Raw genomic sequence first — 14,032 nt, 5'->3', positions numbered from 1 at the left:
CCCTCCGTCGGCGGGCGGCCGCGGGTGGGTGGGCCGCGGGCTGCAGGCTGTAATGGCGGCCGGCGGCGGCAGCTCGGCGCTGCTCTGACACCCGCGCACGGCCGGGCGCAGCCCCCCGCCTCCCCGCAGCCGTCCCGCCTCCCCCGCCCAGCGCCGCTCGCCCCCTCCGCGGCCCCCCGCCGCAGGGCCCCGCCGCGGGACGAGGAGCGGCAGGAGGAGGGCTCCCCGCAGACAATGGACGAGCACCCCGGAGCCGGGGGAGGAGGAGGAGGAGGAGGAGGAGGCGGCGGGATGGCGGCCACGCCGAGACCGCAGCAGCCGCCGCCGCAGGCGGGTGGGAGTGTGAACCTGCAGCCGGCCGGGGGCTGCGCGGGGGCCGGCGGCGGCGGCGGCGGAGGAGGAGGAGGAGGGGGGCAGCAGCAGCAGCAGCAGCCGCAGGGCCCCGCGGCCCCGGCCGGGCAGGAGGCGGCGGGCCCCGCCGAGCTGTCCCGGCCGCAGCACTACACCATCCCGGGGATCCTGCACTACATCCAGCACGAGTGGGCGCGCTTCGAGATGGAGAGGGCGCACTGGGAGGTGGAGCGGGCCGAGCTGCAGGTACGGGCGGGCTCCGTGCGGGGCCGCGCTCCCGAACGGGGCTGGGGCCGGGGCCGGGGCCGGCCCGGGGGGCTGCGGGCGTTGGGCCGCCATCGGGCGGCGGGAGCGGGGCCCCTCGGCTGCCCTGCGCCGGGCTCGGGCACGGTACCTGCGGCGGGGCCGGCGGGGGAAGCGGCGGCGGCGGGGCCCGGCGGAGGCGCAGCCCCTCACGGCCCGAGCGGGGCTCCCTTCCCCGGGGCAGCCATTTTGGTTTGTAGCATGGCGCCCGCCTGGGCTCCCGGCTCCCGAGGCGGCCCCGGCCCGCTGCCGGCCCAGGGCGGCCGCTGCCTGGGCGCCGGCGGCGGGGCGAGGAGCGCCCTGACAGCTGCCATCGCCGCCCTGCCCCAGCACCGCGGCTCCGGGGCTCCCCGGGCTGGGGAGCGGGTTAGGGAGAGCCACGGCCTGCGGGGGCCGCAGCCTCCCGGGGCGCTGCACGGGGTGCGGGGGGCGGCCCTGGAAGGGAAGGGGCTCGGGGCCGGGAACTGCGCCTGGAGGAAGGCGCCTCGCCGGGCTGAGGCAGCTCCAGCACACGCTCCCTTTCCTTCCGCCTCCTTTCCGGGGAGATTTCGTGCGGGAGAAGCCGCTGCTGAGGAACAGCGAGGAGTTGGTCACTTTGATGTCCGTGGCGGCACCAACTTTGTGTCGGGAGCTAAAAATTGAGCAACGCGTCAGGTTAGAGAGCAGACATTGTAGTTCCAGCATAGATCTCGCCATTAGCACCTGGTTTTGGTAACAGAAGAGACACCTCTATTAATTAGGTTCATATGTAAAAATAACGCCATGCACAAACTATTCTGAACTTATGTACAGATTACAAAATCCACGGAATTTGAGGTGTTTGTGTGAGAGTCATCATTTTTTCATATGACAGAAATCTGTGCAATAACAGTTAAACTTTATTATTTCCAAATAACCTTTTTCTTGGTGTGTTTTACATATTGGGTGAATGTTTACTGTCTTGAAGCAGCATCCATCAAATTGCATTGCATTTAGAGTTTTTAGTAGCTCACTAGAACAGCAGCCAACGTTTATGATGTATGTACTTTCAGATTTGAAGAATAGAGAGCAGTATCTGAACCTGGGCAAGCCTTTCAGGACTTCTTGGCTCTATATTAAATATGTAATTCGCACTATTTTTTGTTACAGCTATAATTAAAATAGAATAATGGGGAAAAATAGTAACAAGAAAGAAGTGAAACATATTTCACTATCTACTTCAGTTACTGCTGGTCTTACTATTTTAAGACATAGAGAATGGCTGTTTTTAAAACCAGTGTGGCAGCCATTGACAGGCATTTTCAGTGGAGAGCAATGAACTGTTTCTCATTTCTTCTGTCGCGTATTGGTAGTATAGTACTCTGTTTATAAATAAACAGAGCTTAGTGGTGTTCATTAGCAGACAAAACAGTCTTGAAATATTTGTTTTAATATATAGGCTTGCGACTTTAAAATTAAGTACCTCTTTCAGTGCCCTAAATGTAAAGCTCAGTTCTAAGACTTTGAAAACTGTATCTGACTTAAAAGTGCTGGTATGAACTCATGTGGCCTTTAGACACTATGATGTGTTCCTGCCAAGTCTGCTGCTTGTGTTTGTAATTGCTGTTTGTCATCCATGGCTGTACTGTTTCATTTGCTTATTTCTTCATGTGCTGTCAGAATTCTGACCCTGGCTGTATATGTGTTGATTCACTCTCCCTCGTGTGTGCATCATGTCACGGGATGCAGCAGGCGTACTTACTGCACAGTGTGTATGCACGCGGGTGGGCTTTTAATAACTCGGGAAGCCCAGGATAGAAGTGAGGTTGGGAGGAGGCAGAGAGAGGGCATTACCTGTGGACTTTAAATGTCAACCTGTGTAGTGATGAAACCTGATACAGAAGTGTTGGGAGTGTTTTTTGGAAGAGGTGTATTTACCAGGCCTCTGTGTGTGTATACATGTATATATTTTTAGTCCTACAACTCAGGTTGTGAAGTCCTGCTTTATTTTGTGACTAATGAAGCCTTAATATTTTGGACCTCAGACAACAGTTTTGCCTGTTGAAACTTCAAAGTCCGTTCATTTGTGACTACTAAGTACCTGTGTGTGGTTTTTAAGTGATTGAGGCCTCCTGGGTTGAACGGGAAGAAAAATCTGGTAGTATGACAGTAGGTAATTAACACGGAAGCATGAAGCATGAGAATTGGATTTCGTAGGTGCAGCTCTCACCCATGCAAGTAATTTCTTCCTTCTTTCAGCCTTACAATACTCTATACGTTCATTCTCCGTGCTGGTAATTAAAGGCTTCTTCTTAAGTTACCTCAATAACTTCGCAAGGGATGTTGTATAGAAAGAAAACTAAAAGAAAACTACATGACTTAGCAATATGTTGTGATTTTATTTTCCTGCTCTGAATTTATGATTCTTATCCATCCACAGAATAGGATAGTTCTTCATTGTGGATAAAAAAGTAATGGGCATTCTGAGTGATTTCTCTTTCTTTTCACCTATTTTCCTCCCCATATAGCTTAGGTAATGGTCAGACTTCTCTTCCCCTAGTAAGATCCCTCTGCATTTGGGTTGAGGCATATGAGGGCATGATCTGCAGTAACAGTTTGTTTCCTTGGATCTTATAATGAACTTCTTGATCTGTTGTTCTACCTGTGTTTGGGATATGTGTTTATAATTAATTTAAATGCCAAGTTGCTTCAATTGTCTTGGGGTTTGTACCACAGCCATAATCACTGACAAAGGATGTCAGCCCTTTGGACCTGGAGAAGTTGTGTACTAGCATCCTTAAGTCCACGTGCACATCAGACTCAATCTTAAATGTTAATAACTTTTATGGTGTCTCTTCCAACTGTTCAAGTGCGTAGCTGGTCTGCCTGTGTGCACGAATGGAGCAGTGTAGTTGTTTGCTAAGTCTTTGTGTGCAGGTCGGTGTCAAAGACAGAAATACCAAACATCAGGATTGCAGTGCTTAAACCATAGTAGACTTTTTCCTTCACTTGTAACAGTGGCTGCCAGACTAATCTTGTTAGTTCTTCTCACTGTTGTGTAGAGATGAAATACTCTAGCCACGGGTAGTGTACTGATCTCTTGAAGTAATAGGCTGGATCTGTTCTGTAGTCCCACAGAAGGATGATTCTGAATGTAACAATATTGTGTAATTACACCTGTAACTTTGCCCTCTCAGTGTCATGACCTTGATGTTAGTTGTTGTTACACTGGGGTAAATTCAGGTTGTGTTTTCTATGTTTATGCACTCTAGAGGGGTTATAGAAAACCTCTGTGGTTGAATGTTACTTCCTAAGGGAAACAGTTTTTCTATCAAATCTGTAAGTGGCTCTGTGGTTTCAGTTTAAAAAAAAAAAGTGGGAAAACACTTGGAGATGCATTACAGAAACTCATGAGAAGGAAGATCAAGTTGTGTTGAGGAGCTTTGTAGGAAATCTTAATGATCTTGCAACTTCTCAGATATCTAAGAAGACCGGTAGGATTCTACTTTTTTTGTGGGGCATATGGGCTGATCTGGGCAGTCAGAATGAAGGTCTCAATTGTTGATGAAATATGAAATTTTTTCATATCTTCTGAACTGGATAAAAAGGATGTTGAGTACTACCTGATACTTCAAACTCACATGGTAATGTGTTGAGAGAAACTTAACAGTAGGTGTTAGTTCTAAATGTTTTAAAATCGGGAAGAATAATTATGAAACTTGAGTACTCACAACAATGTGTGTACAACTTCAGTATGCTGAGCATGCATCCTTCTAACCTAAATGTGCATGAAGACTAATATGTTTGGTAATATGTTTTCCATTATACAAAGTGACAGCATTCGTGATAGTTCCTAGTTTATCTAATTTTACAGATGCTTTTTTCCTCAGCTTTTTAGTGAACACATAATAGAACACTTTATTTACCATTTTACATACTTTACATGGGTTGGAAAAAAAGATTTTCCTTGCATTTTTGCCTTTTTCTTTCTGTATCTCCCCTTCCTCCTCCAAGGAGTGGGGAGCAGCTCATTAAAGGAGTTTTATGATCTTCGAGAACCTGATAAATATTCCATAATTACATCCCAATAGGACATTCCTTTCAATAAAAGCTGTGTTTTTCTGGGCAACTTTCACGCTTGAGTTGACTATCTCAATTGGGCACTTTACCTGTGATTGTGGATGTGTAAACATATGCAAATGTGTAAATATCATGAACTAGATGAGACTGTTCAGTGTACATGCCACGTTTCAACATTTTTTCAAAACATTTAGGAAGTATAGTGATAATAAATTGCTGAAGTATTTGGTTGCATGTGTCTGGTTTTGCTTTGTTGCAGGTTTGAGCAGTGGCATGGGAATGTAGGGAATACTTTGCTCTTTAAATTGACAGAATAATTCTTCAGATAGCATAGACATCATCTTGCTTTTGGAAGGCACATTTTTTATGATGATAGATTGGAAGTGGAAGAAGTTATGATGGTTGCAGAATCTTCATTATTTCCTTAACATGAAGGAAGATTCATTGAGTCTTAGCTAACAGCTAGGAAGTATGATACAAAATTAAAATTTTTGGAATTAGGGGAATTTTATGCAGGGATACTATAGCTGTTAAAATATTCTTGGGTCAAAAAGTGTTTGGATAAGTTCATAGAATAAAAATCCTTGGGGGTGTTTAAGTTCAAAGATAGTACCTCTGGTTCAGGATGCTTTTGAGCTACAAGTTGGAGATGGGGCAGCATTTTCTGATGTTTATTCTTCTGTTTTTATACTATTCCCATGGAGCTGCCTGTTTAGCCACAGTTAAAAGTGGTATGCTGTGGCTGGTGGGCTGTTGGTCTGACCAGATGTAGCCATGTTTATATTCTTTTGACCTCCAAAGTAGCACTGATAGCTTTCATGTTACTGTTCTATAAAATATACCTGCAGTGCAGTTTCAGTAGCATTTTGCTTAAATAACAAGCTCTGATTAGTAGTGGGGACATTGATTGTGATGGAACGTGGTAGGGTTGCAGGTAGGAAAAGCAGATGCCACAGTAGCGAAATGCTTGGTGCGTTCTAACTGCATGCAGCAGCTATCGGTTGCAGTCGGGAGGGTTGCTGTTGGAAAAGATGAATAATTGATAAACTGCTATTTCACTGCGTCTTACAGGTGTACCTCAGTACCTATTCTGAATATAAATTAAACTTTTTTTTTAAAGGATGGTTTTAGTAGTTAAACAGCACTAACTGAAAATACAGTGAAATAAGTTGCAAAAAATTGATGAACATTCTTTCTTGGGAATGCTTGTAAATGCTGTGAGCTGTGCAAATAATATATGCAGCTAAAATGTCTGACTTCTGTTCATGCAGGCCATGGAGGTATGTGCTGTAGTAGGAGTGCTGAAGTGCCTCTGTGTGAATAAGTGTTGTTTATATGCACGATCAAGTATGGGAGTGCTTATTATCTTTGCTTTATAATGAAACTTTTTTTTTCAGTATAAAATAGCATAGATCAAGTTAAAACAAGAAACTTCTGTCATTAGTCATTTCTCTAAGCTAATGATGAAAACAGCTGCATATTGTGTGGCATTTGCCCTTTTTGCGGTTTAAAGCACTGAATTGAGAGTTCTGTGTATTTTGGATAGAGGGAAGTTAGATTTATCTGAGGGTTTCCTTACCGTGGCTTTTCAGAAGCTTTTTAGTCAACTGAGTTAGAGGCAGATAGCCTCTGGAAGAACTTTCATGTGATATCCTACAGGCAAAACACAGCAAAAGAATGCAGGACACTGAGCTACCTGTGCAGCCACGTAGAGATGGAATAAGAAATGATGTGTGGATGGCTATGGGCTTTATGTACATGAAGATACTGATCAGGATAGCAGTTGTGTAGGGTTTTTCCTGGAACACTCCTCCTGTCCACACTAGGGTTCAAAATTATTTTACTGTGTCATGATTACTCTTTCATAAATAATTATTTGGAATAAAATCACTATTAGAAGCAGAGAACAGAACTGTTGTTTAATTAACAGTTACTCTGGTGATGTTTTTCTTTTTTGACACAGCTTTATTTTAGATAAGGCACGTAACACTTCCTGGGGGAGTGCAGTATTTTATTTCTTAGTTTTTGCCATCACTCCTATGTGTATTTAATGGCTCTCTGAGAAACCTTACTTTGAGGATTTTTTATCAAGTATCTATCTGGTGTTATAATAATTTCTTCTACACTGAAAGTAAGGGTTGAGATAGAAGCGCATGTTTTCATCCTGTTGTCGTTTAAGAAGTTGGGGAAAGGTGGTAATGATCTCCTTCCTAATTGATAAAGAGAATGGTTAGGGAAGTTGGATCCTCCACTGATTTAACAAATCTTCAGGACAAATGTGTGACCTGTAACAGCTTTGTTTGTATATTTGAGTGTTCGATTTTGGCACTTCAGCTGTTCTTGAATTATCCTAAGGAATGGCTCAGCAGGATATACAGTTTAATGATACCTTCTGCTTCATCTGCGTAACTCCAACAGGTATAAGAGCTAATTAAGAAGTTGGCTGTTCTTCAGGACCACTCCTGAATCTCCAGTGTGAGTTCAAGCAGTCTGTAGGATTTTTTTATCACTATAGTGTTTTTAATAAAAATAGCTGATTAGCAATAATCTGTTGTTAGGAACAAAAGATGAAAATATTTTTTCTGGGTTAAATTCCATTTCATGTTACTGGGGGATGGAGTGTGTTATTGGCTTTTTTGAAGGGATTGTACATGCTTACGCTTATGTTACTGTTACGTGTGCATGCATTGGCTGTGTGTTCTGAAATACTTCGTTTCTCTGAATGCTGATCGAAATGATCCTGAAATAGAGAATGAGCTTGAGAAATTCCAGATGTCTGAGCAACTTCCTGATTATCTCCCTTTCTTTTAATGGATCACTTGCACTAAAGTTTCTCTCACTTCCTTACCTTGGCTTGTCTTCTCCCAGAACATGGTTGATACTTAACTGCTATTGAGGTTGATGATCCTATAACACCGTTTTAAAATAAAAAATAAAAATAAAATAATAATAATAATAAAAACAACAGAAATGGGCTTTACAGTAGTGGCAAGTGTAATATGCTGGAGAATGCTTGGTTCTACTATGTAACTCCAAGTTGTGGTTTGTTCCTCTGTGAAATAATTTTTATCTCAAAATTAAGTATTCCCAGAAGAATGCTACCGTATCTTATTTTGCTTGCTATTGAGGTTAGCACCAAGTAGCTAGAGTATATTTGCTTGTATTTCAGATAACACACTATGAAAAAGTAGAGAATAAGTAGTAACAGGAGATGGATTTGACTCATTCAAACACTTGGCACTTGGAGTTGTGAAACTGAAATTGCTTGATGGCTTCAAAGATAAGGGTGTTTGTTGGTATGTGTTTTGGTTTGTTTTGGGGTCCCGGGTGAATGAAGTTGTAGTGACCAAACCCCAGGGTGCCAGAACAGAAACCTTGGGTACCCTGGAGAGGAAAAGACAAAGATCCTGATTAGACAAACAGAACTTCTGGAAGTGTTCAAGGAGAGCATGTAAACATGTCTGCAAGTTCTGTAAGACTCATTCTGTCCCGTGGCTTTAGCGAGCTTTGTACAGTGGAATTGGCAGAAGGCAGGACTGCTGGCTGCAGTACCGCGCTGATAACTGGTGTAAACTAGAGACTGTTGGCACTGCTCTGTGCCATGAGGCTAGATTAACATTTATGAGGTGCAAAATACCCATTCCTCATCAACTTTGTGAGGCCTCTCCTAAAATGCCTTACGCTATAATTTATATGTACTATATATAAGCATTTCAACTCTTCCTCTCTTTTGTGACCTAACTTCTGTTTCCATTAACTTGATTATCAATTTGGTGATGCCAACATGGCTGCCGACTTAATGATGCTGAGCTCTTCAAGCTCTGTGGTATTGTGTTCCTTTGTGTGCATAGAGAGGGCTTCTCGTGTTCTAGCTCTGACAGCTGAGCGTTTTGTTTCCTTTTTCTGTCTGTTCCTTGGGAACGTATGTTACTGACTTGCAGTTGATGAACACTGGCACGAGTGTTCATCACTAAAACAGGTCCCTTTAGCTTGTTTGTGTTCAATCTGCTGCAGGTTATACTTCCCCCTTATGTATTCCTAAATGAAAAATAGATGTTCCTGGCTTTGGAAAAGGAAGTGCACATTCTTGAGAATATTTGCCATGCTGGCATTTGTCCTTCCCTTTCCACTCCAGTGACTGTAAGCACCTGCCACGCTACAAAGCGTACAACTTTGTTTTGATCTCTGTGCTCTTGTGCTACAACTACAAGTTATGATAGAGAGCTTAATATTCTTAGGTCTATTAGTAGTAGGTGTCTAATGAGGCTCTAAATATGACATTTAATTACTAGCAGAGTAATTAAACAATGTAACTTCATTTTAATAATGCAGCAGCATAATGATGTTGACAGTAAGGATATTTTTAATCTTATCAAATGTTGTGTTTTGATGTTACCATCAGTGTATAATTAGTCTTACTGGTTGTGGTGGTAACTCTGCTGGAAAGAAAGCTTTATAACTGGCTTACGTGTATGCCCAGAATGCCCAGCAGTTTAAATGAATTTACAGGAATCTTTTTAGATACAAATGGTCAGAGGTGTGTAACTTTTCTTCTTAAGATGGTGCTTGTAGGGCGCATGCATTTAGTAGAAATGTAGAAAATGTGGAAAATGCGAGTGATAGGGGCAGGATGAAGTTTTGTTTAAATAATCATGTAGCTGCTTTCCTCCAGGACCTTTGCGTTTTTCTAGTAAAAGAAAGTCAGTAAACCCCTGAATAATTTGTGCGTTTAAAAACAGGAGCTGTAAATATAGAAATTGGGAAGTGATTTGTGTCTTGTGATCTGTGCAGAACTGGCAAGGTCAACACTGCAATATAATGGCCCATTCTTTAGTAGTAATTTTGAAAGGAATGCTAAAAATTTGGCCAAAAAAAATGGAGGGCTAGAAGTAACATCTCGGAATGATCCATTTAGAGTTCAGTCTTGGTGGTTGACCAAATATAAATCTGAAAGCAAGCCTCGCTAAGTGCCTCCCTGGCTTTTAGAATGCTTTTTCAGATACTTTTGAATTTTGAAATAGAAAGCAGTTTGGATTAAGGAGTGTGACACAATAGACTGGCACTCCACCTTAAAAAAAAAAAAAAAAAAAAAAAAATCTCACTGAGCAGTGTCTACTGTGTGTCTACAAGCTTATGTGTAAAGGTAGCTGCCCTTTTTTCTTGTAGAGCAGCCTTGGGAATAATCAGGAAACAAGTTGAAATTTCTGTGAAGTGAAAAATGAGTACTTTATGTAGTCACAGAAATAGGATAAATGAATTCATAAAGTAAGCTATGTTTTACTCTGTCATTTGATCTAGTGGTTTTAATTTTGATGGAAAGAACACAAACTTAGGTCATAGTACTTAAATGAAGACCCGGACCCTTGGAATAAGCTACCAAGAGAACTATGGCATTCAACTTCTTTACTGAAAGGGTTGTTAGACACTGGAGCAGGCTGCCCAGGGAAGTGGTGGAGTCACCATCCCTGGAGGTCTTTAAAAGACATTTAGATGTAGAGCTTAGGGATATGGTTTAGTGGGGACTGTTAGCGTTAGGTCAGAGGTTGGACTTGATGATCTTGAGGTCTCTTCCAACCTAGAAATTCTGTGATTCTGTGATTTTTCTGTTTAAAAACAAAAACTTGAGACAAACCTTTGCTTTGGTGCAAAGGTAACTGACTGAAGTATGGTCTATCTAAATGTCAAAATGCTTTGATTGATCTTCTCATCTTTTTAAATTGATAACATTTGCATCAATTTTGGTTTGAGAACACCCTTTTCTAGGTGCCCCCACTCCAGTTTTCTGGTCAGGGAAGCCCAAAGATTATTTTCCTCCAGGAAGAGAGAATTTATACGTGTATTTTTGGTTGACTGCACAGCTTTTCTGTAAAATCTTGTACGTGCACAATATTACATGGCTGTCTTGAATTAAAAGGAAGCTAGTGCTATATGTATTCTAATGGCTAGTTTCTGCTAAGAAATGCAGTTGATTTTCTGTTAACTAAAGTAGAAACATGATCCAAGTGTGGAGAGCCTGTAACAAAGTACAATAGCTTAGAAATTTGGTTGGTTGTTCGAGGATGGTTGAACCTACCTCTTGGCAGCTAACAGCTGGTTCTGAAAAATTAGAAATGTGAAGAAGAAAGTCAAAAACAGAAGAAAATGTACAAGAACCCTTCCAGTAGAGATACTAAGACGCCCATTTGCAAAACACTTCTGACCTTGGATGAAGAAGTTCTCTTATAGGTGCTCTGGTTGCTTTGCGCTTGAGTATGTGTTTTGCCACCAGCTCGTGCTGTAAGCTGGAAAAATCAAAGGGTGTTAAGTTGTGGACCTGTCATTAGCACCCTTGGATCTGTTTCTCAGTGCCTTATAGAGAAGATGCAGGCATGTTCAGTAGTTTAGTTTGAAACTCTCATTATTGTGGTACGGGTATATGGTATGGGGTTGCTTTTAAATCTTGTAAATTTATGTATGTGTGTATGCACCCCTAATGTACACGCATTTATAAAAATCAGCGTTTAGGTCTGGGCAGAAAAATACTTGAAAAACTGGAGTGAGAAAATAAGGATTATTTTAGCATTACTTTGCATAGAACATTTTGTGAATAAACTGACATCTTTGGTGAGGCCAAATGTATTCAAAATACTTTCTTTACTGGGATATCAAAGCAGAGAGAGCATTTGGGTGTTGATGAAAGCCAACTCTGATTTTTGTGCTATTACGAATATGGTGGCAGAGAACTGCTTGTTGGTTTGGTGAAGATGCTGACTAGAGACTAATATAGGAAGTATTTTGTGTTTAACTTTTGACATTGATGGACTTGATTTTAATCCATCAATATGTGTAACTGAGGTTCTTGCACTTCTCTTTAGTCTATTGAAAGTGACCATATGTTGATATGTAGAACTATTTAATATTATTTATTAACTTTTGTCTGTAGAAGTCGTATGAGCACTAACATCCTTATTTGTTGGGAATGCTGATGTGAAATGAATTACATTCCAGTAACAAGTCAGTTATGAAAATAGATGTAGGGTTTTATTTTACATGACTTGATCTTCAGGAGGTACGTGCTAGAGGAAGGATGCTTATGTTTTCCAACAGACCTAATTGCAAAAAGAGCTTAGTTTATGTATATGAGTTTGATTTGTTTCTTGAGCTTTCTGTAACTCTTCTTAGAAACACGACTGCCTCGGCATCTTGGGGTTTCTGTTCAAACATGTTTAAGAGCTCATTGTACTTGCTAATAGCATGCAGTTACAAGGGTGATATATGGACCCTTCTTGGAGGAGGAGCTGTGTGAGCAGTAAGAAATACTAGTGCTGCTTACGTTTCTGTTAGCTATTTAGTTGTCTCACTGATGACATCTGATGTTTGAATGGAAAGGTGGTGTTTTCTCAGTGAAACTTTTGATACTGGTGGAGATAGAACAACTTGCAGGTAAAAATGAGGGATTTTTTTGGCTCTTACGAGTGTATTGTCTGGGTAGGCAATTTTGGGCCTGCAGGCGTTCCCGTTGATTGTCAATTGATTAAAGAAATAATAAATTATGGCTGTTGATACCTTTGAGCTAAAAAAAGAATACTGAATCTTGGGTCTGCCTGGATTGCTGATGTTCTTGATGGTTTGCATGTCAAGTACAAAGCAAAGTGCGAACTTGCTAGCACGGGAGTTAAGATGTTGAAGTGCAATGCCTGCGAAGTTCTCAGGTGTGTGGGGAGAAGGAGAGCTGGTGTGTGGGGACGTGTTCAGACACCTTGGCATAGAGCATTTTAGTAGTTTGGTCTGTTATGGTATGTTGATGATAACCAAGTTAACTTTATTTTTTCCTGAAATTGATTTGATCGTTGAGTCTTGGTGCGTTGTGTTAGTTTCATGCATGGTGCGGCTGCTACATACTGTGTGTGTTACTGAGGTATCTGTGCTCTCCTCTTACCCTTATCTCTCAGCATTTCTATGCATCTAGATGCACGTGCTGCCTGCTTTCCCACTGCATCTTTCTCTGGGCCACCTGTCCTTCAAGTGGAACAGTGTTACATTTTAGTCTTTCAGGAGAATGCTGTGTGTAACAGTTTGTATCTATAATTTTGGAAGCTTTTGACTGTTCTTGGGACTTAGTCAACTTTTTTTTTTTTTCCCCTGCTGTTGGCTTCTGAATTGAAGACTATGGACAACTTCTAAACCCTGATGCTTAGAGGGTGTTAGCCTTTAAAAATACACCCAGGAGTTATGTTATTCTGCTATTCCTAAATATCAAATTGATTAGGAGAGTGGCCATAAAAAGAATCCTTGCACAAGAAAAATGATTGCATGAATCATCTCAAGTAAGGAACACTGACAGAATGGAGGTATGCTTAAGCTGTGTTTTAAGCTGTCACTTAGAAGTTTGACCATAAAATAGAAAAGGAGGAAACTTGAAGAGGCAAACAATGTGATACATATGGTGGGACAAAATAGAATTTACTACTCCTAAGTTTGATCAATTGACCGATACATGAATTGGGTAAACTAGCAAAGAAGCAGTGGTACGAGGTGGGAAAAATACTGAAGATCTGCAAAAATTTTAACAATAGGGTTAGAAATGGAAAGCTGAATTTTCTGGGAGGTGTTCAAAGAAGCTGTTGGAACTTTATGGTAACTTGTCCCGTAGGGGAGAAAAAAAAAAAGGCAACCTTTTGACTTTAAATGATCTGAGATAACATAGTGGTAGCAAAAACTAGGAAGGATATATTCAGGGAAGGACAGGATTTTGCAATCCTGGTCTCGGCTATACCCATTGCAAGGCAAAAGGGGACTTGCAGATGAGCAGATTCCCTTGTATCTGTGAATTATCATTAACCAAACAGATTCCTCTTTGGGATCAGCTGTGTTTGTTCGTTGTTTGTTTTTTTTTTTAATCTGGCACTCTTGTGGGAAAGTTGCTCAAGGATGTCACTTTTCTGATGGTTAGTATTTGCTTTTGAGAAACAATCAGAAAGTGATCAGATCGGTCTGAGTAAAGTATCAGTTGAAGATCAAGAAATGAACATCAGCTGAAGTGAAAAAGGTCTATAAAAAAGGGAACCTTTAGGAAACATCTCCATATCATTACTACTGTAGGTACAGTAGTTACTGACCTCATATGTAACCCATTATTGACAAGGTTCCCCAGAAAATCGTTTTCCAATTCCTTTTTATTCTATAGAAACTTTAAACGTTTCAAATGTCTTTGAAACATGTATGATCCTGCTATAAACACCGACACCTGCCTTATTGCACAGTTCCTTAGAGTAAGAATCTTACTAGAGTCTTTAATTTGCAAAATCAAGTCTGATTTGAAATGAAATTTATTTAATTTTTATTTAAAGTAGTGAAGGTC

At 41.6% G+C, this 14,032-nt stretch overlaps 1 protein-coding gene across 5 annotated transcripts in view; it reads left to right on the top strand.

The window, feature by feature from the left end:
* Positions 1 to 39: 39 nt before the first annotated feature.
* The window catches only part of STRN3 (striatin 3), a 59,649-nt gene continuing 45,656 nt past the window's right edge, over positions 40 to 14,032 (top strand). For 2 of the 5 annotated variants that reach the window (XM_027458560.3, XM_027458561.3), the window contains exon 1: positions 43 to 597. In XM_027458560.3, the coding sequence (XP_027314361.2) occupies positions 235 to 597 (363 nt within the window). In that variant the 5' untranslated portion in view covers positions 43 to 234. Of the gene's footprint in view, positions 598 to 14,032 lie in introns of all 5 variants that reach the window. The other 3 variants (XM_027458559.3, XM_027458558.3, XM_027458562.3) reach the window with 3 other exon arrangements.

The sequence above is a fragment of the Anas platyrhynchos genome, chromosome 5 (genome assembly GCF_047663525.1).
Source record: "Anas platyrhynchos isolate ZD024472 breed Pekin duck chromosome 5, IASCAAS_PekinDuck_T2T, whole genome shotgun sequence".
Lineage (NCBI taxonomy): Eukaryota > Metazoa > Chordata > Aves > Anseriformes > Anatidae > Anas > Anas platyrhynchos.
Note: the sequence above shows the minus strand (reverse complement) of the source record. Positions and strands in the feature narration are given on the sequence as shown.